Genomic DNA, 27,176 nt, shown 5'->3' with positions numbered 1-27,176 from the left:
AGGAGCCAACTCCTGGCGCCCGGGAGAGCTCCCGGTCTGGGTACCAGCTCCTCGGCCCCAGCACCTATCCTCGGAGCAGCTTCCCCCGATCGCTATGGCAGCCTCCGACCCCACCACTGCTTGCGAGAGGCTGAGGGGGAAAGTTATCGACGGGGCGCGCCCTATCCTTCTCCCGTCCCCTCACGCAACCCGCTCGGTGCGGGACGGCAGCTTCCGCCGCCCCCACGGCGAGGCGGCGCGGGTGTCCCCCGGCAGCGGCGGCCGCAGAGGGCGGCCCGGGTGCCCTGCTCCTCCCGCTGCAGGCGGCCGCCGCCGGGGCAGCACAGCTGTTACAGAGCGGCGCTGGTCCCTCCTCCCAGCTGCGGCTGCCTCATCTCCCCCCACCCAGCCCGTCCCTCCCCTCCGCCGCTCCAGACGCTGCTGCTGCTGCTGCCGCCGCCGCCACCACCACCTCCTCCTCCTCCCCACCCCCACCCTCTTTCTCGCTCCCCATCTCTCTCGCTCCGTCCCGTTCCCCCCTTGCCCCCGCCTTTCCCCGCCCTGCCGCCGCCGGCCCTGGCAGAGCAGGCACCGCAGGGGGATCTCGATGTAACACCATGACAGGCATCGCCGCCGCCTCCTTCTTCTCCAACGCCTGCAGGTTCGGGGGCTGCGGGCTTCACTTCCCAACCCTGGCAGAGCTTATCGAGCACATTGAGGACAACCACATCGGTAAGTGCCCGGCGGGGCCGGGGCAGGGGCCGCGGCAGGGCAGGACGGCGGGGGGCGTGGGGGCCGCGTGTTGCGGCGGCGGCGGCGCGGGGTGGGGGCGCACAAGGTGCAGCGGGAGCCGGGGCGCGGCGGCGGCCGCCAGGGGAGGGAGGTCGGCGGGCGAGGAGTGGCAGGAGCGGTCCTGCGGGCGACGTGGAGGGCTCCTCGGGGAGGCGGCGTGCGGCGCGGCGGCATGGGTGGGTGCGGGGGAGGCGTGCAGCTCGCCGGCCCTGGCGAGGGGGAGTTAGTTTGCATTGGCAGGAGGGAGTGCAGCAGCAGCCCGGAGGAGGCGGTGGAGGAGGGAGGAGGACGGGCACAGCACGCCGCCTGCTGCTTCCGCCCCGGCTCTGGCTGTCAGGGCTCCGGGGAGGGAGGGAGCCGCCGCCGCGGCAGCCATTCCGCTTCCTCCTCCTCCCGCCGCCGCCACTGCGTCCTGTCAGCGCTGTTGCTAGGTGTGGTGGGGAGGACGGGTCGCGCTCCGGCCGCACCGGCCGCCGCAGCGCGGGTGGCGCTTCTCGGCGGAGGGACGGCGTGAGGGAGGCCGGGGTCGGCGGCGCGGTGGGCGTGGAGAGAGGGTTCGGCGGGAGGCTAGGCTGGGCGGGCGGCCCGTGCCGCCGGTGCAGTGCCCGGGGCCGGCCGGGCGGGAGGCGAAAGCGGCCGCGCTGGGACCCGCTGCCGTTATCCGCGCAGCCCAGCCCAGGCCGCGGCTTGCGGTGCGGGCAGCGCTGCCCCAGATCATCACCTGTAGGCTCGGCCCGGCGCCCCCCGCTCCCTTCGAGCGCCCGTCCCGCCAGGGGCGCGGGACCGCCACCGGGCCTGGGGGGCAATGACTCGTCAGTGCCTTCCCGGCTAGGGCGCCTCATGGGCGGCGGGCGGGAGCGTGCGCAGGGGCCGCCGGGGCCGCCCTCGGCAGCGCGGGCGGCGCCCAGGGGAGGAGGGGGCGGTGCGCGGCTCCCGGCCGGCCGCGGGCGCCAGCTTTCCCTCTGCCCCCTCCGGCGGGACCGGCCTGCCCGCGCGCGGCCGGGCCTGAGGCGCTGAGCCGGGCAGGGTCTGTCAGACGGCACCGCCCCTCACAGCCCGGCTGCTAGCGAGGCATCGTGTCCCCCCCCGCCGGGCATGGCACCGCCGCTGGGCCGCGGCCGTCCCGGGGATTCGCTCTTCGGCATCGGCAGGTGTGCTGCCCTGGCTTCCAGGCCACTTACCCTCTCAAACTTCTCGATTGTCTCTCGTTGCTAATAAAATACAGTGGTTAAAGTGTCAAAAATTGAGCTAATTCTTTGAAGCAGTCCGAGTTTTAAAATCGGGTGGGAAATACAGAAGTTTTAAGTACCCAGAGACTGGAGACTCCTGTGTTTCGCTGGAAGTATGAGGAAACAACACACTGCTACAAAACAACGAAGCTAGTGTGCATTTCAGTTTATTAAGTTTTAATATGCAGGCCTGAATACCTGAAAAAAATCTCTAAAGCTTAAATTGCAAGTGTAACATTACATTAATGTAGTGTTATAGGTCAGCAAGATGAAAGGTGTGGTTCTCATAATTATCGCAGTGCCTGGTATGAGGTAACAAAACCACATACCGCAAGACTCTGTAATTTATGACTCGACGTGGTGCAAGCATATTGTTGTGATATCGCTGGGGTTTTTCTGAATCTTGGGCTCCTAGCTTTTCTGATACCGGTTATCCACCCCATTCCACCAGAAAAGCTATGGGGCAATAGTTCCCAAAATGAAAGTTCACAAGTCATCTTGTGTGTCCCTCAAGTGCATTATCAGCCTTTAGATGCCACAGCCCACAGAGTGTCAGAAAAGATACAGGCAAGCCCATGTGGTCTCTGTGTTGCTGTTTGATCCCTGATCAGTGGTCCCGAGACTCCTCTGAGGAGAGGAAAACTTCATGCTGAAATACTGTAATGTCTTAAAAAAATGCATATTCTGTGGCCAGTATTCATTACTTTTTTTCCATGTCTCAAAGTTAAAGTATTACAGCTTAAACACACACATACATTTAACTGAGAATGTCATTTGCCAAGACTTGTATGGCACACAACTGGAACTTGGCATGTACGGTGCCACACATGTAGCCGATTGAGTGCAAACTGGAGACTGACACAAGGTTGCTCATGCTTCATCTTTAATATTTCACCTCAGTGTGATGACAGGTTAAACTTGACCTGCTTGCAAATACATGAAGTGGCAATGTTATTTGCTTGTACCAAACACTGGAAAAATCAGGGAGTGGTGACACTTGAGTATGGATCCCAGTTCTCACATGGATGCTCAGGTGCATGGTTTTGTGTGAGGGGCTCCCTACAGACCCTGAAGAATGAGAATCTATGAAAACTGACCATGTAAGCACTTGGCCAAAAGGTGATTAACGTTTCCAAAGACAGCTAGGAAATAATGGAGTAAATGTCTGAATAGGAGCTTAAGTTAGAATTACTTTTTCAGTAAGTCTGATGCAAACAGTGTTCAATTTTTTTCTGTCATAGAGGTCTAGAGATGTGCCCTGAAGTTTGTTGCTTTAAAAGTTGACTGTATTTTTTGGCTAACAGTAACATGCAGTATAAAAATATATTGCTTTGGCCATTCTGTGTGTGCTGCAGGAAAACAACTTGATTGAGTTACATTCCATTATTAGTTTAAACTGAAGCAGTTGATTGCTGGGGAGGGCGGTGGTTCAGCACAGATCACAAACTTGATGCTGCAAACAGCTTTGTGAGGAAAGGTGTATATGGCATGGGCTCTTCATGCTCTGGCTGCTGCAGTGCAGCAGTGGGTTAATACTGGCTCATATCATCAGTGGAGTGCTGGCAAGAATTTGGTTGTTCTTCAGAGCTATACTGTGTCTCTGAAAAATGTAGGAACAAATACTTACGCAGGGATCTTTCTTTGGTCAGCCTTGCACGTAAAACTTAACTTAGTATAAAGAAACACTGTTGGGGCATTCTGGGGACACAGTGTGTTTGGTTTCTGAGGGATTCTGTAGGTGCTTTCCTAATAATGCTGATGAATAATCAGCTGTTGGGTTCCTCTAACTTATTAGTGGCTGCCTGATAAATTGCCAGTTATTTAAGTATCAGTGCAGATAACTTGGGAGAGTTATGGCCATTGGATGAAATATTCAACTCTGAGGTGGTGCTATGTGCCCATCAGCATTTCAGCTGCTTTCTGGGTTTAGCATTTCTGTATTGAAGACTTGTAAAGAATTAGGCCAGTTCAGGAATACTGCTCTGGGGTCCTTATTAAGGCCTCACTGGTGTCATCTGCCGTGAGATGCCATTCTGCAGGAGGAGCTCTTCTAAGAAGTCTGTAGCAATACTATCAAACTGTGTATGCATGTGTTCTGTAGCTCACAGCTGAAAATAGACATTGATTTTAAACTGCCTATTAGTAAATGTTTCTCTGAGGTTTTTCTAGCAGCATGTTGTCCAAGCAACCTGAAGAGCTGTTACCCTCTCTGCAATTGTATCAAGAAGTGGGGCTTTTAGCCTGCCCTGGTAGGCTGTCTCCCTGCCTCTTGGTTTTTTGGCTGCTCTAGTCCCTTGCAGGTAGTTTAGTTGACTAATGTCTCTAGTCTGGGAGCAAAAGGCCTAATTTAGTGCTCTTTGCTGGATTCACAGTGTAGAATGGAATGGACTTAATCCAGTCAGTTCCTCAGAGTACTGCCAAGAGAAGAGTTAAAAATGAGGACACACACACACAACACCAAGCCTGAACTGCTGAGTGTTCAGCTGTGGCAACATGGTAGATTTGATTGCATATCTGCAGTCCTGGTCGTGTCATCAGCTGTGATGTTAGAAATGGCACCTCTGGTTCTACAGTGCTTCTGAAATTGCATTAACTCTTAACTTGGTGTAAGTAATCTTCTGGGGCATTTTCAGCTGTTCATTGGAAGTCCAGAGGGTCACACACTTCAGTTTCTAGGGGCTTAGGGGAGCTTCCTCCACAATTATTTGATTCTTCTTCAATCTGCCCATAGTTGAACTGCATCCTTTAGAGTGGGGGTCAAGTAGCTCCTTAAAGCTAGTTGCCGATACTAAGTTTACTGTGATGCTGAAGAGCCAGTATTTAAACTTGGGAGATAAGATTTTGACAACACTTGGTGCATGATGAGTACTGACATGATGTGTGCACCTGTGTAGCTGTATGGCTGATTTGAGCCTCTTGTGAGACTCATCAAGCACTGGGGAAATGGGTGTCTGAAAAATTAACAGTGATGAACTCAAAGTGATGGAAGAGTGGATAGGAGGAGATACAGAAGATAAATCTGAAGACACCCTTACCTTAGTGGAGGTAGAGTTTGTTAATTTTGTTGCACTGAAACTGCTAGAAGAATTTGGAGGGGGAAAAAAAAATTCCATCCGCTTATATAGTAATTACACAAACTAAGATGGTTTACTGTTGAACGCCTCAACGTAACTTTGTAAGAAGTCCCGCTGTTGGATAGCTTCTAGCAAGGTATTTATGTAGTGTTGCTGTTAGAACTGGGAGTTGTGTATTTCCCATCAAAGTTGACCAATTCCCAAATATTAGGATGGGTCCCACAAACACAGAAGGTATTGGAGTCTGCAGTGTGGTGTGTAAAATGAGGATAAACAGTTGGAAGCCTTCTGTGTTGCTAAGGATGAGGATGAAGGACTACACACCAGCATTTATGGAAGGCCTAGCAAGCTAAAGTCTGTATGAAAGAGTTTGTTCGCTTAAAGCCAACCTCTTCAGAAGAGTGTGAACATCATTTAAGTGGTTACTGTCATTTAGAATTTGCTGAATGTGTAATTTAACATTTGGAGCTGAGACTGGTGGTTTTGAAGAGGTGATAGATCTTAACTCAAGGCTTTTTACACTGAGAGTGAGTGATGTGGCAAATAGGTATATGGGATGGTGTTTGGAACAGGTGCAGACAGACTGTGCTTAGTTGCCAGTAATGTGCATAAACATGTGGTATTGCAAAATAAATGAACAGTGACGTGTATTTACCTCAGCAGGAGTACTAATTATCATTCATGGAAAGCAACTTTCTACATTTATGGCTACATTTATCTGAAGATCATCCTCTGCCCAGTACTTCTACAGCTGTGATTTTTGTTTATTGAAAATGCATTTCACAGTGATGTAGAAGGATGTTATATTCAAGGATATTGGTTATTCGCTATGCAGGTTGGTATGGTGAGGAAGGCTCTTCTATTTCATGAGGGCTTTTCTATAACATAATCTCTTTTGACTAACAGTGCTAATCCACGTTTTTTTCCCAACTTGAGCAGAGGAGGTTTTTGCATTATTTTCCAGTTCAAAGTCTGGTTTCCTTTCCTCTTTGGGTTTGAATTTAAACTGTGATAAAATATAAGTGCATATTAAAAAAAAATAATTTAGGTTATATTAATCATATGAAGGTAAATGGAGTTGACATTAAATTTTACCTAAATTTTGGTACTTCTGTGATGAGAAATTTGTTCTTCTTCTGAGGTTACCGAGCACATCAAGGCTAAGGCATAAAGTGTTGTAAGGATGTAAAGCTTAAGCGGTGTATTTTCTAGGAAGAAAGAGCTGAAAACAAACATCTGTGAACATTGCAAACTATTTTCCCTTTTAAGGCTGAAGGCCTCACATAAAGCCAGTAGGGATCTTTCCTTTTTCCTCTGCCAGCTTGGAGTGGCTTTGGGTGAGGCCTGTTGCAGGGCTGTGTCCCTACCATTAGCAGGGATTGCTCCTCCATGCACCAACAGACCTACACAAATATGAGTCAGAAAATGAAAACTGAAGAAACATCAGGTAACTTGTAGAAGTAGCATTATGCTTCACTTGCGTAGGGCATGCTTACCTTTTGGGGAAGAGGGGAATTTACAGTGATTATCACATCTACTTTCCAGGGCTGTGAAAGGATGTTTTCGTAGTTAACCTGCAGTTCTTATGGGATCAGGTGGCTGCCGGTCAAATGGATCTTTTTTTAACTTCATCATTTACTTGGGAATGTGAGAAGATCAGGAATCGTATAATAATGAAATAATTGGAGGAAGAAGTGATGCTAGAAGAGGAAGAAATACGTTTGTTCAATCTGGACACAATCTTATCTACCATTCTTTGCTCTTAAAAATATAATGCAAATACAAACAGTTAATCAGAAATATTTTGTGCCAAGCTGCAGAATAATGCAAAATAAATAAGCACTGGGGTCCTGCTGCTTCCAGTGTACTCTCTGTTGCCCCTGAATGTTCCTTTTTTTCTGTCTTTATTTAGAATTCACGACTAAGCTTTGTTTCACTGAGAATTCATTTTATTTGTCTTTAGTAAGCACCAGTAATTAAAAATTCAGATGATAAGCATTTAAGTAAATAGCAGCTATATATACTGCTATATATAGCAGCTATATATACGTAGAAAGGCAGAGGCAAAGATTTTTGTGTTAATTTGAAATGGCAGCAATTAGAGAATCAATTTGATAAATCAGCTGTTGTTTAACAAAAGAGAACCCTTGGTTTTAAGGGACTGTCTCAATGAATAATTTCACAATTAAACCACCAATTCCTGTTACAGCCTAATTCTATCTTGAGACTTTTGGAAATGCTTTTGGGGAGTACATACAGTTTATTACACTTTTCTGTAGTTAGAAGTGGCTGCAGCAATATTCTGATCCCTAGAATAGAATAAATATTGCAGTTTATAGTTTAATGATTTTGCTTTGCTGTTTAAATTTATGGGTTTTACCATGAATTCTTAGGAGGCTTCTTCCTAACTTTGTGCCACAATAAACAAGGGGAATGGATTTCTTCACTAGTGATGCTGATGACACTGCGGTGCTGTTTGTGTCTCTGATGAGTACCCAGGGTGGAGTGCATTACTATTGTGCAGTTTCATTTAAGGCACGTTAAAGAATGAATTGACAGGTGTTAGTTATATAGGAGCAAGTCCAGAGGAGGGCCAGGAGGATGATCAGGGGGCTGGAACACCTCCCATATGAAACCAGGCTGAGAAAGCTAGGGCTGTTCAGCCTGGAGAAGAGAAGGCTGTGTGGAGACCTCATAGCAGCCTTCCAGTATCTGAAGGGGACCTATAGGGATGCTGGGGAGGGACTTTTCAGCAAGGACTCTAGTGATAGGATAAAGGGTGATGGGTTCAAACTTGAACAGGGAAGATTTAGGTTAGGTAGAAGGAAGAAGTTCTTTACTGTGAGGGTGGTGAGGCACTGGAACAGGCTGGCCAGGGAGGTTGTGAACGCTCCATCCCTGGAGGTGTTCAAGGCCAGGTTGGGCAGGGCCTGTGTTACAAAGGATGGAGTAGACAAAGAAGATTTTATCAGTTCAAGGGAAAAAATTGAGTGGGATTTTGAATCCGAGCTGGTCAGTTCTTTATGGCCAAAAAAATTTAATTGTGGATGAATTATGAAACATTTCTTCTGATTTTTGAGAAAGATTTCACTGCATGCTGATAGAGCCCATCTCAGTTTTAGGAGTCTTTTGTGAAAAGCTGAACACTTCCATTTTGAAATGTTGGCATTGCTGAAATTCCTTCAACGAATTATTTATGTATTAATAATTCAGAAAATATTTGGACATTTCTGAGATTTCTCTGCCCTCCCCCACCCAACTACTTTGTCAGACTTGAGTAAGCTGCAGATGTTACTGTTATTTTTGAAAATTACTTCTTTTCCCCCACATATTTTGACAGTAAATATTCATTGAACAAAACCAGAACTGCTGAATATCAGTCAAAGGAGAAATGGATGTAAAGTATCGCTTATTTCTTCAGCAGTGTGTAGTGTAGTCACCATCTTACTTTCCAATGGAAGCAAGTGGAGCTGTAAGCCAGAAATCGGGAGGTAGTACATTCAAGATGCAAGAGATCCGACTTCAGTGCTATATGGGATTGGTATGGGTACATGAATGTGAACTCAGTCCCATATGTGGTAGATGACAGTGACATTCAGTGAAGAAAAGAACACTGTATCATTATTTCAGTCATCTGTTTTGGTGCAGTGCTGCTGTGTATCCTCACCAGAGTGTGTGTGTCTGTCTGTTAGTGTTATGGGAATGACCTCAAAATTAATTTAAAGGCTTCATGTAGATTCAGATGCTTGCTGGCAGGTGAAAGCCATGTACCAAATTATTGAGGTCTAACCTTGTTTCCTTTGTATTCAGATCAAAGGACTGACATTGATCCAAGTAAATTTGGTGACAAACTATGGAAGTTTACATGTTTTTCTAGCAATCTGTTGGAGAAGCATTGCGACTTCTGTAGCTTGCTGAATAGAATAGAGTGTCTGATACCTTGCAGGCATCACTGATGGTTGTATTGGGTTAACAGCGCGATATCAGAATTGTTAAGGTCCACTCCTGAGCCTTTCCCCCTTTCTGTGCTATCACTGCTGCAGACTTTTTGCTCCCCTTCTACAAATCCACCCTTCCCACATCAGCACACTCATTCAATGAGTCAGGAAGCTCTTGTCTACTCAGGCTGGGGATTATTTATCTGAATGCAGAGTACCATGGATGTGGCGGGGTGGACCAGGCAGTTGACAGCTTCAGTAACAGTAACAGTCACTAAAAAGTGGTAAGAACTATTATAGTACTTGCAGGGAAAAGGAAACTAAAAGGTGTAGTTGCACAGCCTTCCAAGGGGGAAATAAGATGATCTTCTTAAGATGGGTCTTCTGTAGTTATGAGTGCTCTGCACTCCTGGGAAGATGCGGGGCAAGGTAGTGGTGTGGTTGTGGAGAGTGGCAAGATAATGTTCCTTGAGTTATTTTGTACGTACTTCCATTTCACAGGACTATGCAAGGGGGTCTTCCTTTTCCCAGGCTCAGTGTAAGCACTTGGTGTACTTCAGAGAGACTTTCTAGTGGTGCTGGAGGACTCTTTCCACACAGTCCTAGCATTGGTAATAACTGCATTTTCCTTACACCTCAAAAAATCTCTTAAACTGACTAAATACCCCGGAACTATGGGAGCTCTTACAGATGGGAAGTGCTGATACTGAAGCTGTATCAGTCTTTGTACTTTATCTAAAGCAGTTGTGCTTAACAGTGGTTAGGGATATTGGTTTCTGCCTTAGGGCAGTTATCCAGACAATTAGCTACCTGTATCTAACATCTTGTTTTCGTTTCAGCTATACAGAATAACCCTTCTTGCTAGTAAGTTTTATTTGTGAGATTATGAAGAGCCTGTCTTCAGAACAAATAATGCCCAGTTACCTTGGGGCACTTGCTCGGGGCTCTCAATAGACCTGACTCAGCATGGAGAGAAAGTCTGTGCTGGACACCATGATCTGGAATGTAGTTATATGCTGAGCAGTTTTAATGGCTTGCTCAACCTGCTTCCAGACCCAGGGTAAATACCAAGAGGCTGTTGAGGTATGCAACAATAATTGGATGCCCAGGATGGGGAAAAGGTATTTGTTGCTGTTTCATGTTACATATTTTTGGTTGCATTCTTGTGTTTCAGTATTAAGTGGTTAGACTTTAATGAAATAAATAAATAAAAAGCCTTTAAACAGCTTTTACCTGGTGAGTTTTATTACTGTAGCAGTTTTCATATCTCTTAGTTAGAAATCACTGTGAACGGGGAGAAATTCTGTACCCGCTTTTGCTGTACCTGAACTGTACATATGACCTCAAATGCATTTCAGAGATTGAAACAAATATAATACAAATTAATGTTCTGGAGATACACTGGGTTAATTGAGAGCTGCATTATTTTTTCTCAATGGTGACATGACTTTCCTTTCTTTCCTCTTTTGAATAAGTGCAGTTCCTGTAGCAGCATCACCGTAACTCTACATTATTCCACTGACCTCTGAAATGTGAGGGGTGTACAACCAGTGACCCCTTCTGTTCTTGCTACCAGCACAGTGTGCCAGCTACAGGATTGCTTACTGCCACCAAGTGTTCTGGAAACGAAGGAATGCCTTTTCCCTCACCCTGCATGTATGGAAGCCATAGCATTTGCATTTGGAAACCAAATTCCCTCACTCTGCCCCCCAAACCTCAACTCCTTAATACTTGGAAAGGAATTGAATTTTGCCTACAGTAGTATAAGTGGCTGCTGAAGATACTTGGTACCTTCTGAATTCCAGTTTGAACCCAAATACATAACTTTGCAATTACTTGTTCTGTAGTAGCAGGTGTGTGTAAATACTGAAGGTGTGTTAGTTACTTGCTTATAAACTAGTGACGGTGTGTGGCTAGAACCATGGCATGGAATTGAGCGTACAGTTTTTTAGAAAGTGTTGTTAACTAATGTGGTGTAATGATGTAAAATTTACTATGCAGTTATTGTATTCCATTAGAGTTGTTGTATTGATAATTAGGAGCAGTAATTCATGCCATCTTTCTGCATGTGTAATTTTAAAACATTAATTGTAATTGAAGACCAAGTAAATGTTTCCTGCAGAAGCCTGCAGAGATGCGGGTGGTTAGGGCAAGAAGTGAGAACTAAGAGTGATGTTTAGGAAGAGCCATGTGTTTACTTTGGTTTTGGCAAATTGACACAAGATAGTAAACTGCAGAGGTAAGAAGAAAAAAGACCCTCAAGTAACTGTTCCAGGATATTGCTGTGTGGGATTAGTCATCCTTTCATGACTGAAAAAACATGCGAACTGGGGGGTGGAATTAATTCACTTTTTTACGTGTCCATATTGACCTGTGGGACAAAGATGACCCTTAAGATCTTTCTTTGTTCTGTTCTGTCCTAGCCTAGCTTCCTAAACCAGGAGAATTCAACTCCCCTCATCACCTGCCACCTTTCTTCTTATCCACTGATCCCTGGCTAGTGGTGGAAAGAAAGGGATTATAAATTCCATACCTACCTGTCCGTGGAGGAAACTCTGGCAGTGTTCAGCTTTTGTTAACAGTTAATGTTCAGCAGAGCATTCTGCTACACGTACACACAGGCCACAGTCTTTATTTCTGGGTGCCCCAAAGGGGTTTGCCCTTTGCATAATAAATATCCACCTAGAAAGGTGTTACTCCTGTATTCTGTGGTAGAATTGGTGGGTACTGGTTTAGGCTTTTTAGGAAAATCAGAAATTGCCTTCTGATGTGTTACTGCTTTGAAAACAGTAATCTCCAGCCAGAGTCTGCTGGCCTGCTGCTGACCCTTTGGGCTGCTCCTTCTGTTCTCCTGCAGCTCCACAGGTGAGTGGTTTATTGGAGCCTTTCTGTCACAGCTGCTGCTCCTCTGTCCTGCAGCCACTGAGCCTCAAAGCTGCCTTTTCTTGTGAATGCTGATGGTTCTAGTTTATTTCTTTTTGATGCTTTGTAGGGTATGTGTGGCTTAGGAATTGGATAGTTAACACGAGCACAGTAGTATGGTACACTGTGTGCTTATGTTGTTTAGGCCCCTGCGGTAGTAAGCTAACCATATAAATACAAAAGGTGCGTTCTCTTCTGTCTTTCAAACTGAAAAACTAAGGCTGAAGCACCAGGTTTCAGGGTTGAGGAGACATGGATTTGCACGTATTGGCTCCGTACTTTACTAATGTCTGGTATCTTTTTCCTAATTTTCATTCTCTTCCTTTTAGAGAAAACAAAGCAGAGTATAGTGAGGAGTGAAGATGAAGAAATCTGAAGTGAGGAAGAAAAGGAAAGGAGTTTGAAAGACTAAGGGATCTGTTTTTTTTCAGTGAGGTCTTTAGCAGGATGTTTTGGTTGGTCTTTTAGATCTCAGAAGCTGAGCTGAGTAAAAGCCATGGGTTTTCCTTGCTCTTCAGAGACATCCTTCATTCAGGACCAAGTATACAGGGCACCTGCTTTCTCCTGACTCACTTTGGGGTTGGATGCTTGGGGTTGTCCATGTAGTCCACTTGAGGCATGTCCTGGATGGGATTTAGAGCTCCTAATGGATGTCAAAAATATCCTCAGTACACTGCCCGCAAAGTCCTTATCTAATTTGCCTTGAAAACCTCGTATTTATTAAACACCTCCTTATTTCAGATAATTTCTGTAGGTTGTTATAGGTACCTTTTCAAGTTGTCTCAGTTCCTCCTAGTATTTTGAATTTCCCTCCTCTGAGGGTGACCTGTCATGGTGCTGGTTTTAACTCGTTTTATGTAGATCACACTCCTGAAGAGCAGCATTAATGATCTGGATGTACGTAACTCCCCTCCATATTTCCATTTTGATGCAGATGTTATGTATATGAAACTTAAAGCTTTCTGCTTGGCTTTGCAGCTCAGGATGCTGAACTGAATGCTCAGTCCCAAGGGCAGGATTCAAAGCGCTGGTTCTCAGTTACTGACTGTGTATGTTGAAGCCCTCCTAGTGAAGCTGTCTCCTCAGACAGGACGTATCCTCTTCCTGTTCTTCCAAGAATACAGTAGACTTTCTCTTAAGGTCAGTTTTAGAGGTATGTGGTTTGAAGTCTTTGGATTCATTAACATTGGGCTGGTGGCCCCTCCCTCCTAAACAAATACTGTCTTGTTGCTGTCGTAGCAAAACTGCTATTTTTTTCTTTATTTTCCTCTTCTTTCTTTTTCTTCCTCTTTCCCCTCCCAGTGGCTCCACAGCAGAACAGATCTCTTTTCAAAATCGTAAGGGCCTTCCTTTCTGGGTACCCTTTGGTTGCTTTCTACCTTGTTGTCAGGCTTAGAACAGACTTCTTAAAAATAGCCTCTCTGGTAGGCTGCCTGCAGCTAATTTTGAGACTTTCTGTGGAGCTTCTCTCCTGACTTGTACACTGATTTACCAACCATGAGCCCATGGCAGCTTCCCACCTTTGAACCTCTGGAGTTAAGCAGTTGCACATCTTCCATGATGGCAGTTTTTAGAATCCAGTAGGCATGGCTAATGACAAGCACTCAAGAAAGCAAAGTTGTTAGTTTGTTGTTTTGAGTTTGGTCTTTTTTACTAAGAGCAGAGCATAAACATGAAGACCCCTTACCAGAAGGTTTCATGTTTGTATTTGGGTAGATACAAATCTGATTTGGATTCCTTTCCAAGATAGACTTCTGTCCCACAAGCATCTAAGACAGGAAATTGTCTGTGTCCCATTTTAAAACAATACACCAAGTTGGACTGCTCTATATTGTGTATTTTGAGCCCCAGAATGTCTTACCACATGGTAAAGGAAATCTGCTTTCTCTGTTGGTATCCCGGCTGTGGAGTACCCTATTTTGTTGATCATTAGGTAGATGGATTTGAAGTTTCACAGTCTTCCTATTTCCTTGCTGTCTGCTAGTTGATGCTGTGGTGTCATGGCTGTGCAGTAGGACCTGGAACAGGATTCCTACACAAAACAGCTAGTGAGTCATCATGTCCTAAGCAGTATGAGTTTATCTGGGCAGAACAGCATATTACCACTTCTGGTTGAGCATATATCCATATAGTTTGACAAAACAGGAGCTTGTCTGTATGCTGTCTCATAGACTTATCACATGCTGGCTGGCACTGAGACACGTGCATTGTTTGGTGCCGCTGGTTGTATAAGTGATTGCTGGACTCTGCATCCCAGAGAAACGCACAACTGTGATACTGCTCTGTTTGTAACACTCTGACTGTCATATATCCATAAATACACTCTTGAGTTTTCTTTACTTTGAGAAGGGAGAGCTAGTGATTTGGGGGATGACAACACTTAGCCTAGTTTTTGCATAACCAGCATAAGATATTGTCTAGAGGGGTTGATATTTAGGATGTGCTGAGCTGTTTACTCTCTGAAAACTGATGATCTTTTGTGGTGTCTCTTTTGGTACTGAGTCCTTTTAAAACTGATAATATGTGGTTTAGTTAAAGCTGATCAATTGTTACATCGAAAACTTGTAATACTTACACTGAGTAAACCAAGCTTGGCATCTCTTCCTACCTGACGGCCTGAAGAAAGAGAAGATGTGGTGTTGAGAAGCAGATCTGTGTAGAGACAGATCCGTTCTCCCTTCTTGGATGCTTTCTCTGGAGATGCTTCATGGGTCGGCACAGAGCTGTTTCTCTGCTGCAGTGCAGATTTGAGAACACTGCATTTCTAGTGATTTGATGGACTTCTTAATATAGAAGGAGCTTGTTTAGCTGTAATTTTGTTTCTGTTGCTTAGGATGTGTGGTAATATGAAAGACATCCAGTAACGATGATGTGACCTTGCAAGAATGGCTTGAATAACACATTGGCTGGCCTGGGGAGATGCAGACTTTAGCAGATATCTTGGTTGGAGCAGAACAGAGAAAAGCCTGTATGTTTGCCTGCCACCAAAATGTAGTAATAATGAGATGTTCATCAGTTGTGTTCAAGTGCTCAGGTAACTGCAGTGATGGTCGGAGTTTGAGGAGTTAGATAAACGGCATAGTGGCTTGCAGTATTCTAATGTTTGTTTGGGGCTTGGGTTGATTGTGGGCATTTCCTGTGTTGAGAAGGAGCAAGTTCATACAGGTTTTGTGATCTGCAGGTCTTAGGCTAAGTGAGTGCATGTATGTGGTTGGCGGATTTTTATCAGTTCCAGTTTTGAGGGAGCAGTTTATACAGAGGTCTTCTGATGAGGAGTGAAGATCGTCAGATAAATACAGTCTTTTCCTGCTGATGGACACTTGTCAGCTTAACGATAATGTTTTGAACTGAATAGAGGAAAATTAAGCCAGTGCTTCTTGTTTCCTGAGCATAGGTAATCAGCATTGCTGCACTCCATGGCTAGCTGTGATTACCAGGTGTTGGGATTAAGTTTTCCTCTTCAGCGTATATCTAGTGTTCCCAAGGAACCGAAAGTGCCAAAGATGACTTCTAAAAATCACTGATGCCTTACCACTAGATAAGCATTTCTGCATTGTTTCTGACTTCCATGTTCTCTTCTCTGCACCCAGCTTTGATGATAGCTGATCTGGACTAAGGATTTGGAGTCTGTATTTTTATTTTCGATTTCCCACTGCTTTAGCTGACTGTAGGTGAACAGATAAAGCATTGCCTGTGAGAGATAGCTGGCACTTTTGTGTATATATATCTGGATCACAGAGGAAACAAGTCTGTTTATTTGCATATTTTTGTCTTTTTGTAACTCTGAGCCAGCATTACTGGTGCACATTCTATCTGGTGGGTTTAGGAAAATAGGAAGGCCCTTTGAAAAGCAGATTGGTGTAAGATACAGAATATTTTTTTTCTACCCAGTGCTAATAGGTCTGGGGTTTTATAAGCTTGTATGTTACTTGTTTTGCCATCTCATCTCCCTTCATGGCTCTTTCATTTGGTGTAATAGATCTTGAACTTCTCCTTCAGCAGTAATACTGTAAAAAAGAAAAGAATAAACTGCCAGTTCTGTGTGGTAGTGGTGTTGGGTGCTGCATTTGGGGGTGTGGAAGTTCTGGGGTTTTTTGAAAGCTCTGCCACCTTCCCCTCTTTTGTCAAATCTTTCAAACGGTCTTAAAGCTGGTGAACGTCCTTATTCTCAGCTTTCCTGCATCTGGCCATGTCACTGTAGAAGTAAAAATGTTCTGGATCTTGGTCTGATTCATGAGCATTGACCTTGATAAAGGTGGGAGGAGGAAGGGGAATACTTCATTATGAAAGAAAATGTTTGAGCTCCTCAGTAATAAAGTAAACATACCTTGCACTTAAGCAGGAAAAGTGCTGGTGGATAACAATGGTGGAATTATAGTTCAGTTGATTGACTGCAATAATCAGCATTAATGTTGGCAATGTGTCTTTTCCATTTAGAAGTGAGTGCAAGGGTTACATGGCTCAGCAAACTGCAGAGGAGAAGAACCAACCTGGAGAGGTGGAACCAGTCCTGGGCTGGTGGCAGGGCTGGGTCCTGTCCTTCTTACAGGAGTTGTTGTGAGATGCCAGGGAGGTGTGTGGGCAGGAAGGATTTGTGCACTGAGGACACAACGAGCTAATCTGCACCTCTCAACAGCAAAACTTCTGGATGATCCGTGACCTTTCAGATTGCACATGAATGATTTCTCTGCTGAAATGATCCCAGTGAGATGTTGGGAGACGTATGCTCATTAATAAGCCTATACATAAATATATAAAACCAAACATACACATGCATGAAGGATGTTTACATTTTGTTTGTCTACATGTAAATATGTTACATGTAAGTAGATATTTTGGTTTTGTTTTGGGTAGGAAACTGGAGCTCACATTCCCTTTCAAGGAGGCACAGTCACAGAATTTAAAATGCGTTTTATTCCTTCTAGAGTAGATAAATACCTTCTGTTTCTGATTTTATGTTTTTAAAACAGGTATTTACAATAACTATACTGCTGCCATTGTTTTTCTGTGTCACACAACTCGTGCTGCTGAGGCTTTGATAACCGTCTCCTCTCATTTGATTGCAAACACAAGTGAGGTGAACACTAAATATATATCCCCACACCCAAGTATTTTAACTTGTAAGCTTCCTGTTGTGCTTGTGAGATTTTACTTCAGAGCAGTGTCTGTGAGACCATTTTTGAGTCCAGCATTTATTAAGTCCTCCAAGGACTTACTGTTTCTAATGTTCTACTTGTTTCTTGTTGTCTTCTGAATATTCTGTTTTTATGTTTCTGTGTTGCTGATCTTTTTCTTTCTTTTTAGATTTTCCTAATCTAGAGTTCAGCTGGTTAGAGCTTTTGATGTGGCAAATTTTGAACAACTTTACATCATCTGACTACAGTAGGACTTAATGACTCTCTTACATGTTCTTACTTGTAGCTGCATGGATTTGGCAATAATTCATTGACTTTTTGACACTGGTAACTAGAAGCTGCTGTAAGATGTGTGTTAGTAGTACTTGGACCTGGCTTGAAAAAAATAAAAAGTCCTACCCTGGAGGAGATGAAGAGTATGAGAGTGAACTTAGAGCATATCAGCAGTGTAGAAGACCAGCAGAGTATTGTGTGTAAAAGCTACTGAGACTGGCAGAGTAGGCAGGGGTATGCTGAATACAGCGACAAACAATTTCAGGGCGGATCGTGGGTTCTCGGAGTGCAGAAAGGGCTGTCAGCTGGATGTCAGTGAAGATAAACCACTTCTCTCTCTGCCTCTGTTTTGTTTTCTGTGAAGCGACGGGATCTCACACTTCCATTATGTGCTTGAAAGCCCTCAGAAGATGAGGGAGAGTGGAGACCCTAAGTGTTAAGAAGGTTCTGTTTCAGAGTCTCTTACTGGAGTTGGAGGAATACTTTATCCCTTTTAATGACTGACAGTTATATTTTACTTTTGGTTGAGTAACAAATGCTTGTAGGTCACCGTTCCTGAGCAACAGACAGCCACAGATGTGGGTCTTATTATTTTTGTTTTCTTCTCTTAAATCTAGAGAGGTTTGCCTGCAAGGTAAAAGATGAAAAAGCTTACCAGGGTCATTTATAAAAATGTGTGTGCTTATAATCCAGTTTTTATATAAACTCTAGTTGTGGCCTTCCTCAGGCCTTGTCACTCCTTTCACATGAGTGCTCATGTCCGAAGACCAAAGAAGGTAGCGTGAGAATAGCACTACCATTATTGTATTTACCTCCCAGATGAGAACAGGATTTTCTTTTGATTCTGTTGGCTGTAGGTGCTTAAAATGGGATTCTTTCCTGCTATAGCTCATTTAAGAGAGTTAGGAACTTGCATTAATATTTTGCAGTCGTTTAATTTTTCCTCCCTCCATTGAGTTTGCTGCTCCCTACCCTTAGCTGCTCTTGCATTGGTCTGTTCTTAATTCTTTTGTGCCTCGGATTGTGCCTTGTTCTGCACAGGACTGAACGAGATCTGGATCATCAACGCGCACAGGTAATTGTGTCTCATAATCCTGTTTATAAGCATTTTGGCTTCTGTTTTAAAACACATTCTGATACTGCTTCCCATTAAGAATACAAAGTGTTAAAAACTTAGTTTTCTGTAATGTTTGCAACTCTTACTCAAATTTCCTGTCTAAAACTGGGCTAGCTCTCTTTTATAGCTTTTTATAGCTTCTTTTTATAGCTTTCCTCTTTGCTATTTTAGCATCAAGCTTACCACGTTTCTGTACTCTTATCTGTTGCATACGAAGCTCAAGGAGGAACATTTAACTTGGCCTTTAAGAGCGTGATGAGTGGTAATACAGCCTTTTTTCAAATCAACTTTGGCATCTGTCCTTGTTGTAAGTATACTGAATGGAATGCTGGCACTAAGCAGTTATATGTACAGCTGTGGACTTCAGGTGTGTTTTATTCAAAATAAAGCTGTTTTTCTGTAAGTTGGGGCATTCTGATTTTCTTGAAACCAGGGACCCTTGTGCATCATGTGGTTTGACTAAGTGTACTCTCAGCTTCTGGGAGTCCTCACAACAGCTCGCCTGAGGCTGAACAACTCCTTTGAGACTATTGCCAGGAGGCTGTTTCTCTCTGTTAAGGTTTTTGTACAGAAGTAATTGTCGGTTCTGTCTGCATTGAACTAATTTCTGCTGATTTTTATGTTTCAGATGTTTAAAATCTTCATCTCTGGAACTTTCTTGGCAGTGGTAGTCCATATGGTGTGGGATAACTTTTTGTGCATGTCTTGCCTTTGTTTTGTTTACATAGTTTTCTTCTGTAGCAAATGTTTCTCATGTTACTTGTAAATCCGCCTTTTCTCCAAGAAGTTTGTATGCTGCATAAGTCAGTTATTTTAGTTCCCAACTGCAAATGTCCTGCTGGTTCAACCACTACTGCTTTATCTCGTTTAGTTGCTGTCATGGGTAGGAGCTCTGAACTCATTGTGTCGTGATCTTGAGGTGAGAGTGCAGTTAGCTCATGATCTTTCAACACAGAGCTGTCATGTTACACTGATGGTATTAATGGAATATCATGCAGTCAATGATGTAGGCCTTTCAGATTTTTTCTTTAAGGTTCCATCTAAAAAAAAGTTTGGAAAAAATCTGCTTGTTAGCCATCTATTCAGAGAGGGTCACGAGATCAAAGAGTGTTTTGTTGTGTGTTTAATTACAGTACCATATGGTCAAATAAAGTTACTTTTTCAGTGCAGTGGATTGTTGGAACCCAGTGTGACCTTTGCTTTCAGACTGCAGAAATTAGTTGAAAGAATGTATTAATAAGGAGAGAACAGTATTAATTTTCATGTGTATACACTACACTAAAAGGGTTTCTGGAAAACTTCCAAACAAAAATGGAGTATCTCAGGGTTTTCACAAAAGTTTGTGTTACTCTCCTCATTTCTCCTACCATAAGCTAGATTTGAATGGGGTAGCAAATACGTGGCATAAGGGTGAAGGATCAGTGAAGGCCTAGAGCTCCTGCTGCCTCAGGCTTTGCTTAAGAAGACCAGCTCGTATGTGATAAGGATGCACCTCCAGATATGAGCTATATCTTTGAAACTGGACTCTGGCTTATCCTTTGGTGGCGTGTGTAAGACTAAGCAGTGGGGGAGCAGGCAGGAGTTGGCATGGAAGGATGAAGTATTCATGTGTGTCATCCTGCTCTTCCCTCCCTTACCAGGTCAAGCCCAGAACTCACTTTCATCTCTGTCCCAGACCCATGATTTTGAGGTGGGACTGGCTTTCTGAGAAGGGAACGATTTCTGCTATTGTAAACAGCAGTTGTAAACATCTGCGGTTGTAAACATATTGCTGATCACACTTTCTCAATGCTCACCTGTTGTGCTCACTGATTTCTTTAAAAGTCTTCTACTTCAGCTTTTAGGACCTGGCATTGCTAAAGTTTGCTGCCCCGGGCTGTAGAGGGGAAGGGATTATGACCTGTCTAAAATACTGAAAGTAGCAACTCTTAACCTGGGATGGAAAAGATAATCTTCAAGAGGTTTGTAATAACTACATTAGACAAGTGTGCGGTGGAGGAATAAAGTGCTTCTGCTTTTCTTTAAAAACGTAGCACCATAAAACATTAGAAGATGGCTGATGTGTGTTAAAATATCTGGTTTGCACTGATGTAGCTGATGCTGCGCGAATCCTGATAGTGTAAATGTGCTGGACTAGGACGTGTGTCTCGGTGAGCTATCAAGGCACCTGCCTGCATCAGTACGGAAGGTAAAATCTTCCCTGTTGCCAAGAGCAAGCCTTTGTAATGTCTGTGGATATATATCTTCGGTTTGAGCCTAGCGTCCTTGAGATGATTAAGAAGGAAGGGTGAATATAATATTCTCCCCTGAAGAGATTAATTCTGAGTTCTTGCTTTGTGCTGAGGATAAATTGCATCTGTTCCCAGCTTCCTGTTGACTCTTGGTTAACTAGTGGTAAATCAGCCTGGTGTAATGTATATAATATAAAACAATGTATTTTAATGCCTTTATTGTGGAATGCTGCAATAAGAGTATCTGTTTTAAGGGTGCTTTGAAGTATCCTCTCTTTGTTTTCTGCAAAAATTAATGTGGGCCTGAGTGAATGCATACCCAAGTAAGGTGTTTGAATCCCAGAGTTGAAGAACTGTGCAACGAACAAACTTTTACACTTTGGGAATAATGTATATTCGTTTCCCCCTCCACTTCCTCTTGCTTTTTTTTTCATGCAACAATTTCAGCTAAAAGAGAAAAGAAAGCTTGCAAGCTGTCGGTGGCTACATGGTATTAGAAGCTTTACAGTCTCCCTTGTACTATATGTATTTCCTGTAATTGGCAAGTTCAGTGACTAAGAAATAAGACAGAATTTTTCACTCTGTTTTTGCTAGCGACACAAGGTTTATGGCATTCAGATACAGCTCATGTGTTGCACTTTTAAACTGTTGGAATTTTGCATGCAATCCAAAAGGCTTTATGTTTTTGTCTGTTTTGCTCTTAAACAAAGCGGGAAGGAAGGAGATGATGGAGGTGATTCTTTATCCAATTTCCATTTCCTTCTGTCTTTAGAAGGTTTGTAATAATGTTGCTGTGTACATGCAAATGATGTTAATCAGGAGATTTTCATATCAGCTTTGTCAACGTTTACATTCACTTTACACATTGAATTTGCATTTGAAAAGGCCTGTTATAATCAACATTTAAGGGATAACATAGTCAAATTTACATTTGATTGAGTAGAAATGTTAAGTGATTTTAGCTGAGCTGTTGCTAGGAAACAAGCCAATGTTTTTGTATTATATTTTTTTTTCTTAATCTATACTGTGTTTCTATGTAATTGGCAGTTCATCTGGTGACAGGAGAACACCAACACTCCAACAGTATAACTCATGTCTTTACTACATTCTAGATGCATAGTTTTCTTACTCGTCAGAACTTACGGTGAAGTTCTGGAGAAATATGCTTGTAAATGGTCTAAATGTCACCCATGACTACTTTGTGTGTGTGTGTGATCATGGGGAGGATCAATTGTTTGACTTGTTTGAAAAAACACATAAATTCTGGATGTTTTTATGAACAGCTGTCATCTTGCAAGCACGCTAACTCATTTTCTTTTTTCATGGTTGATGTTTATAATGTTAGTCACCATTCAAAGAACATCACACAGCTGTCCAAGGATTGAGCTGAGTTTTATGTATGACTCCTCAAGGTTTGTGTAGTACAGTTCTTGTCCTCACCGTGTTGATAATTTTCATGTCTGTGTTATTTTCGTTAAAGTGGGCAAAACGAAGTGTAGCTGCAAAAGGAAATCTGATTTTGGGTATGCTCTGGCTGTTGGTTGTATGTCTCTTGGAGCTTGTAGGAGGACTGTCATTTTGCAGTAGTGTTCATCTGGCAAAAATACTAATCAAAGGGAAGAACAGTTCCTATTCATATAAGTCCCGGAGCATTTCAAGTGCATTATCTGTGTGGTGCATATAAATCTGGTGATCCCTTGAAACTTGGTACAGGGCAGTTGAAGGAATGTGGCTCTTTACAAGGCCAAATAGAGACACTCTTGCCTCCCCATCCCACCGAACCAGACAGAATACTGTTTTCCAGTAGATGTGCTATGCTGCTTGCTCCGTGAACCCCAAGTCAGAGGCTAGTGGTATGGCAAAGAAAGCAGCTATTACGCCCGCACTGAGGCTTCACAAGCATCCTTGGGCACACAAACTTCCGCAGACCTGGGAAGAGGGCTGCACTGATGATATCCCTTTTTAATCCCTTCCAAAAGCAGTGGTAATTCTCATCTTTCCACCTTCATGATCAAGTGGAGTGGGCAGATGGGCTTCTACCTTGTGTGCAGAACTAAAAGGATTTAAATCCGTGTGATGTGTAAACCTTGTGGCATTCTGGCCAGGGTAGGAGTTTTTGCTGGCTTTAATCATACTGACAGTAGTTTTGGGGCTACTATTATTGTAACACTACATAAACAGTACAGGCATTCCAGATCCATGCTGCAGGAAAGACCACAGTTTCCTTATATTTTTATGTTCTCCCAGCGGTATGGGCTGCATTCCTCAGATTCTGAGTAATCCATGCGTGTGCAAAATATGTATTATAAAATCTGATCAGGCAGGGTCTACCATCACAGTGGAGCAGATGTGGGTTTCCTTCAGCTTGTAGCACCTGTTGTATTCCTTCCTGGAAAATACTAATAAAAGTAGCTTTTTCTCACTGCTCTTTTATCTTGATAAAAAAGGGAAAAAAATGGCCTTTGTGGTGCAGTGCGATTGGAAAGAAAGCTCAAACAGCTCATTCTCACTTGCATACTCCTGATTTTCATGTGTTGGTAGCTGTGAACATAGGGGTTTTCAGTGGCTTTTGGAGCCTCTGACTCTAGGAAGAAAGGCATACAAGCTATGTAGATTGAGCCCCACTGTGGAGCAGCTGAGAGCTGCATTTATGGAGGGAACATGGATTAACTTGGTGGAAGAAGGTGGGTAAAGAATAAAGGAGGAGCCTATCTGCGTGTCAACAGAAAGTTCTTGTTCATACAACACGAATAGGAAGAACAAAACAATGATCATGTGGCGAATGAAGATGCACAAAACACGTTCTTACCTGATCAATTCTGTATGCTAAACTTTTATTCTGGGTGCTGGAGTGAATTTTTTGTCATACTTGAATTTGTCTGTGGCCCACCCCTTTTCTGGGAAGGGGGAGGGTAACCTAAAGATAAACGCACAAATGCAGCTCGTGTTACCCTCCTTTTCTGTCTAAAGATTTCTTGACCTAGCAGTCTCTTTAAGTAGGTGGACTTACCTGTTCACTGCTCAGTTTTCAGTATTAGTAATAAAGTATCCTTGTGCTTTCTTTTTTCTTTATTTGTTTTAGTTCATCTCAGCCATCTCTGGATCTCTGTATAGTTCTTTTCCTCGGTATACAGCAGTAGTACTTACCTACTCTTTTGTTCACTGTGCTTCATCTTAAGGAAGGAAGCCCAGGACGTGGTAAGTCTTCTCAGTTGTGCTGATCCTTCAGTTGTTTCCTAGGTGCATATTACTATGTGCTTGTAGAGCCATTCATTTTACTTGCTGCTTTGTTTTAGCTTCAGAGAATTCTCCTTGCTGTTCCTCTTACAAATTAGCTTCCATTGCTATAGTTAGTACTGAGATTGCTTAGTGTCAAATGATGGTGATGGATTTACTTTCTCCCTGTGCTCACTATATGGTTGTTTTCATTATGTTATATTCCCAGGTGTTTGTACGTACCTCCTTCATGGGAGTTCTCAGTGATGGTACTGTTGTCAGCCTCTGCCAGGTAGAAGCTTGCATGATTTTATTAAGGCTAATTTTTTTGTGGGTGTCTTTCTGCAGAATGAGTAAAAACACAGCAGCAGCAGGCAGCCAAAGGGGACTCCTAATACACCTGAAAAAACTACCTAGGTTCTTGAACGTTTACTTGCAGTGATCAGGTTTTTAAGAGTCATGACTTCCTGCATTTATTATAACAGCAGTTAGAATGTGGGAGAAGCAATTTTATGTTTTTTATGAGCATGCAATCTTTGTATCTATGTCATCTGTGTATTCTTTTGTGTTAAGTCTCTTTGCAGGAGGTAAGCATGATTGCGTAGCCCTAAAAGCAGATACTCATCCTTCTTGGTGATAGATTAACTGTCAACAGCAATTTAAATGTATTATGGAACTGTGTACAGCTTGAGATGTCCAGTGTATTTCACTTGAAAGTCAGACATAGGTACTGAGAATAGGCGCAAAAAAGGAGGGAGGAGGGGACAGAAAAAGGGCTTTTTTTTTTTCTTCTGTCCTCTTTTCACAATGTAACAAAATACTGTTCATCAGTTGTTTGCTGTATTCAAACATTGATGGATATTTGGGTTTGGCTCCCTAAGTTATTATTTAAAACTTAGCTTTTCCAGCTTCAGTCAGAAGTGAGTTCACCAACTTAATGTATAGATGCGTGTGTGTGTCTTATGACATATCATAAAGTCAGCATCATTTTATTTGTTTCTTTGTAGGAGCTCTAATTATAGTCTGAACTATTATTAGGGGACGGCTGAGCTGGTTGCTGAACTTGATTTTGCCAAATTATTACTTATGTCATGCTCTTACTGTATTGCCAAGAGAGTGATTTTTTGGCACCCTGGTATGAAAATGGTTATCTAACAGTATTTTTTTATCCAGTTTCTGAATGAGGCTGTCTGAAGGCATTCTGTAGAGGTAAAAGTGTATGTGTAAGGAGACAGAACTGTGTTTTCATACCCATCTAGCAAAAAAGGCAGCCTTTCCAGTTACCTGCTGTTTTGGGAGCTGTGGCCACTCTCACACAAGGGCTGATGCCTCTTCTACCTCTGTGTCAGTGGAGAGGGACAGTTCCCTGTCCCTCCTGCCTTGCTGAGGTGCTTGAGTTGCACAGTTGGGCCTGACATGTGAAAGGGTGGAAGAAATGTGATGTGTGATAGAGAGGGAATGGCAAACTCATTCACACAACCTTTATCTCTGTAAATGCAATAGGTACTGTCCAGAGCTTGAGAGAGGGCGTTGTGCTCTGTGATTCCATGGCTGGAGGCCCTGACATGGTGTCCAGTTAAGGATGATGATTACTTGAAGGAGTGGAAGGTTTGTTGGTACCATGGCAAAGGCATGCAGAGGTGGAGCCTTGTCCAGCAGCTTGTCTCATGTATATCCATCTGGATTCTGAACTTCTGGGCTTTAATGCGTATCACTGTGCTACGACACAAAATTACCTCTTGCCTTAAAACTTACCTCTCCATCCTCTTGATGTCTGCACCTGGGGCTGCCTTTTGCCGCTGATTCTGAATGCAAAAGCAGAATCCCAGACCCAAGGGACTTTGTTGGTACTTTTAATTCTGATGTTTCTGCACTCATCTGGGTTGTCATTGAGAAAGGCCACTGTGCATTGCACCTAGAACATCAAAGCCCTGCATTTCAACCTTTTCCAACAGCATGTACACCTTTTTTTATTGCAGGATGATGATGTTGTTTGATTTTGGGTTTGTTTTGTGGGATGAGGGATTTTTTGGGGAGTTGTTCTCTGGGGTTTTCGATTGTTCTTTTTTATTTTAAGCTACTGCAGAATGTTGCCAGCAGAAATCTGTCGGGTTTGGCACCATTTATTCCTAGGTGTAAAAAAAAAAAAAAGCAAGTTCCCTGTAAGTCTGGGGAGGTGAAGAGTCTGCCTTCCTGTTGGGTACCTGCCCTCTCTGTCAGTGAGATGTTTCAGGCAGAAACTGGTATTTTTATGTCTTTTAAATACAACACAAACTCTTCCTTTTTTGCAGCCCACAGTATTTAGTCTGTACTGATCTGTAAGCGCATTCTCACCCTGCAGCATATGGTGCTGAAGCTGCCACTTGACACTTCGTAGGCAGTATCAGAACTTTGGGGAGGTGGGGAAGGGGATGGAGGTGAGTCCTTTTTACAGCAAAGCATGTTTAAAACAAATGCTTTTATAGGGGAGAAGCTAGCCTTCTGATTTCTGCTCCTGACATTACTGCTCTGACACCCTGACTTAGAAGGGCACTGAACTAAAATGTGACAGCAAACTGATGTTCTTGTGGACAAGATTTTCATATTCAGTTCGCTCTCGAGTAGTACAATCGTACAATCATAGAATGAGTTGGGTTGGAAGGGGCCTTGAAGACCATCCAGTTCCAACCTTCCACTAGACCAGGTTGCTCCAAGCCCTGTCCAGCCTGGCCTGGAACACTGCCAGGGATGGGGCAGCCACAGCTTCTCTGGGCAACCTGTGCAGTGTAATCACCATCCTCACAGGAAACAATTCCTTATATCCCATCTCAGCCTTCCCTGTGTCAGTTTAAAGCCATTCCCCCTTGTCCTGTGAGATGCTTCGTGAAAAGCCCCTTTCCAGGTTTCCTGTAAGTCTCCTTTAGGCACTGGAAGCTGCTCTTAAGTTCTCCCTGGAGTCTCCTCTTCTCCAGGCTGACACGGTCCATCTCCCCTGAGGAACCTGGCCATGCCTACGTGCGTCGCTGTGCCCAGCTGCCCCTTCCTTTTCAGCGGTGACGTTTGATGGGCACTGATCAGGAGTGCTTGGTTCCCATCTCCTGCGTTGGATTTGACGCGTTATTCTCTTCCACCCGAACGCAGGTTGGGGTGATTCCCCTTTACCCCGCTGCCCTACCGTTACTTCCCGAGGCCGCCGGTGCTGCGGGGGGCGGCGGGAGCCCCCTCGTGGTGAACGGTGGCAGCGTCGCCTGGCACCGACGCCCGGGTGAGGCTCCCCCTGCGGTCCCAGCG

General features: G+C 43.8%; 1 protein-coding gene across 1 annotated transcript in view; it reads left to right on the top strand.

The window, feature by feature from the left end:
- The first annotated feature begins 250 nt into the window (after positions 1-250).
- Positions 251-27,176, top strand: part of JAZF1 (JAZF zinc finger 1) — a 189,308-nt gene continuing 162,382 nt past the window's right edge. The window contains exon 1 of the mRNA XM_061464856.1: positions 251-711. Coding sequence (XP_061320840.1) covers positions 597-711 — 115 coding nt within the window. The 5' untranslated portion in view covers positions 251-596. The remainder of the gene's footprint in view (positions 712-27,176) is intronic.

Source organism: Pezoporus flaviventris, unplaced genomic scaffold (assembly GCF_033815535.1).
Source record: "Pezoporus flaviventris isolate CSIRO_AGI_PZ_B2104156 unplaced genomic scaffold, CSIRO_AGI_Pfla_v1 ptg000037l, whole genome shotgun sequence".
Lineage (NCBI taxonomy): Eukaryota > Metazoa > Chordata > Aves > Psittaciformes > Psittacidae > Pezoporus > Pezoporus flaviventris.
Note: the sequence above shows the minus strand (reverse complement) of the source record. Positions and strands in the feature narration are given on the sequence as shown.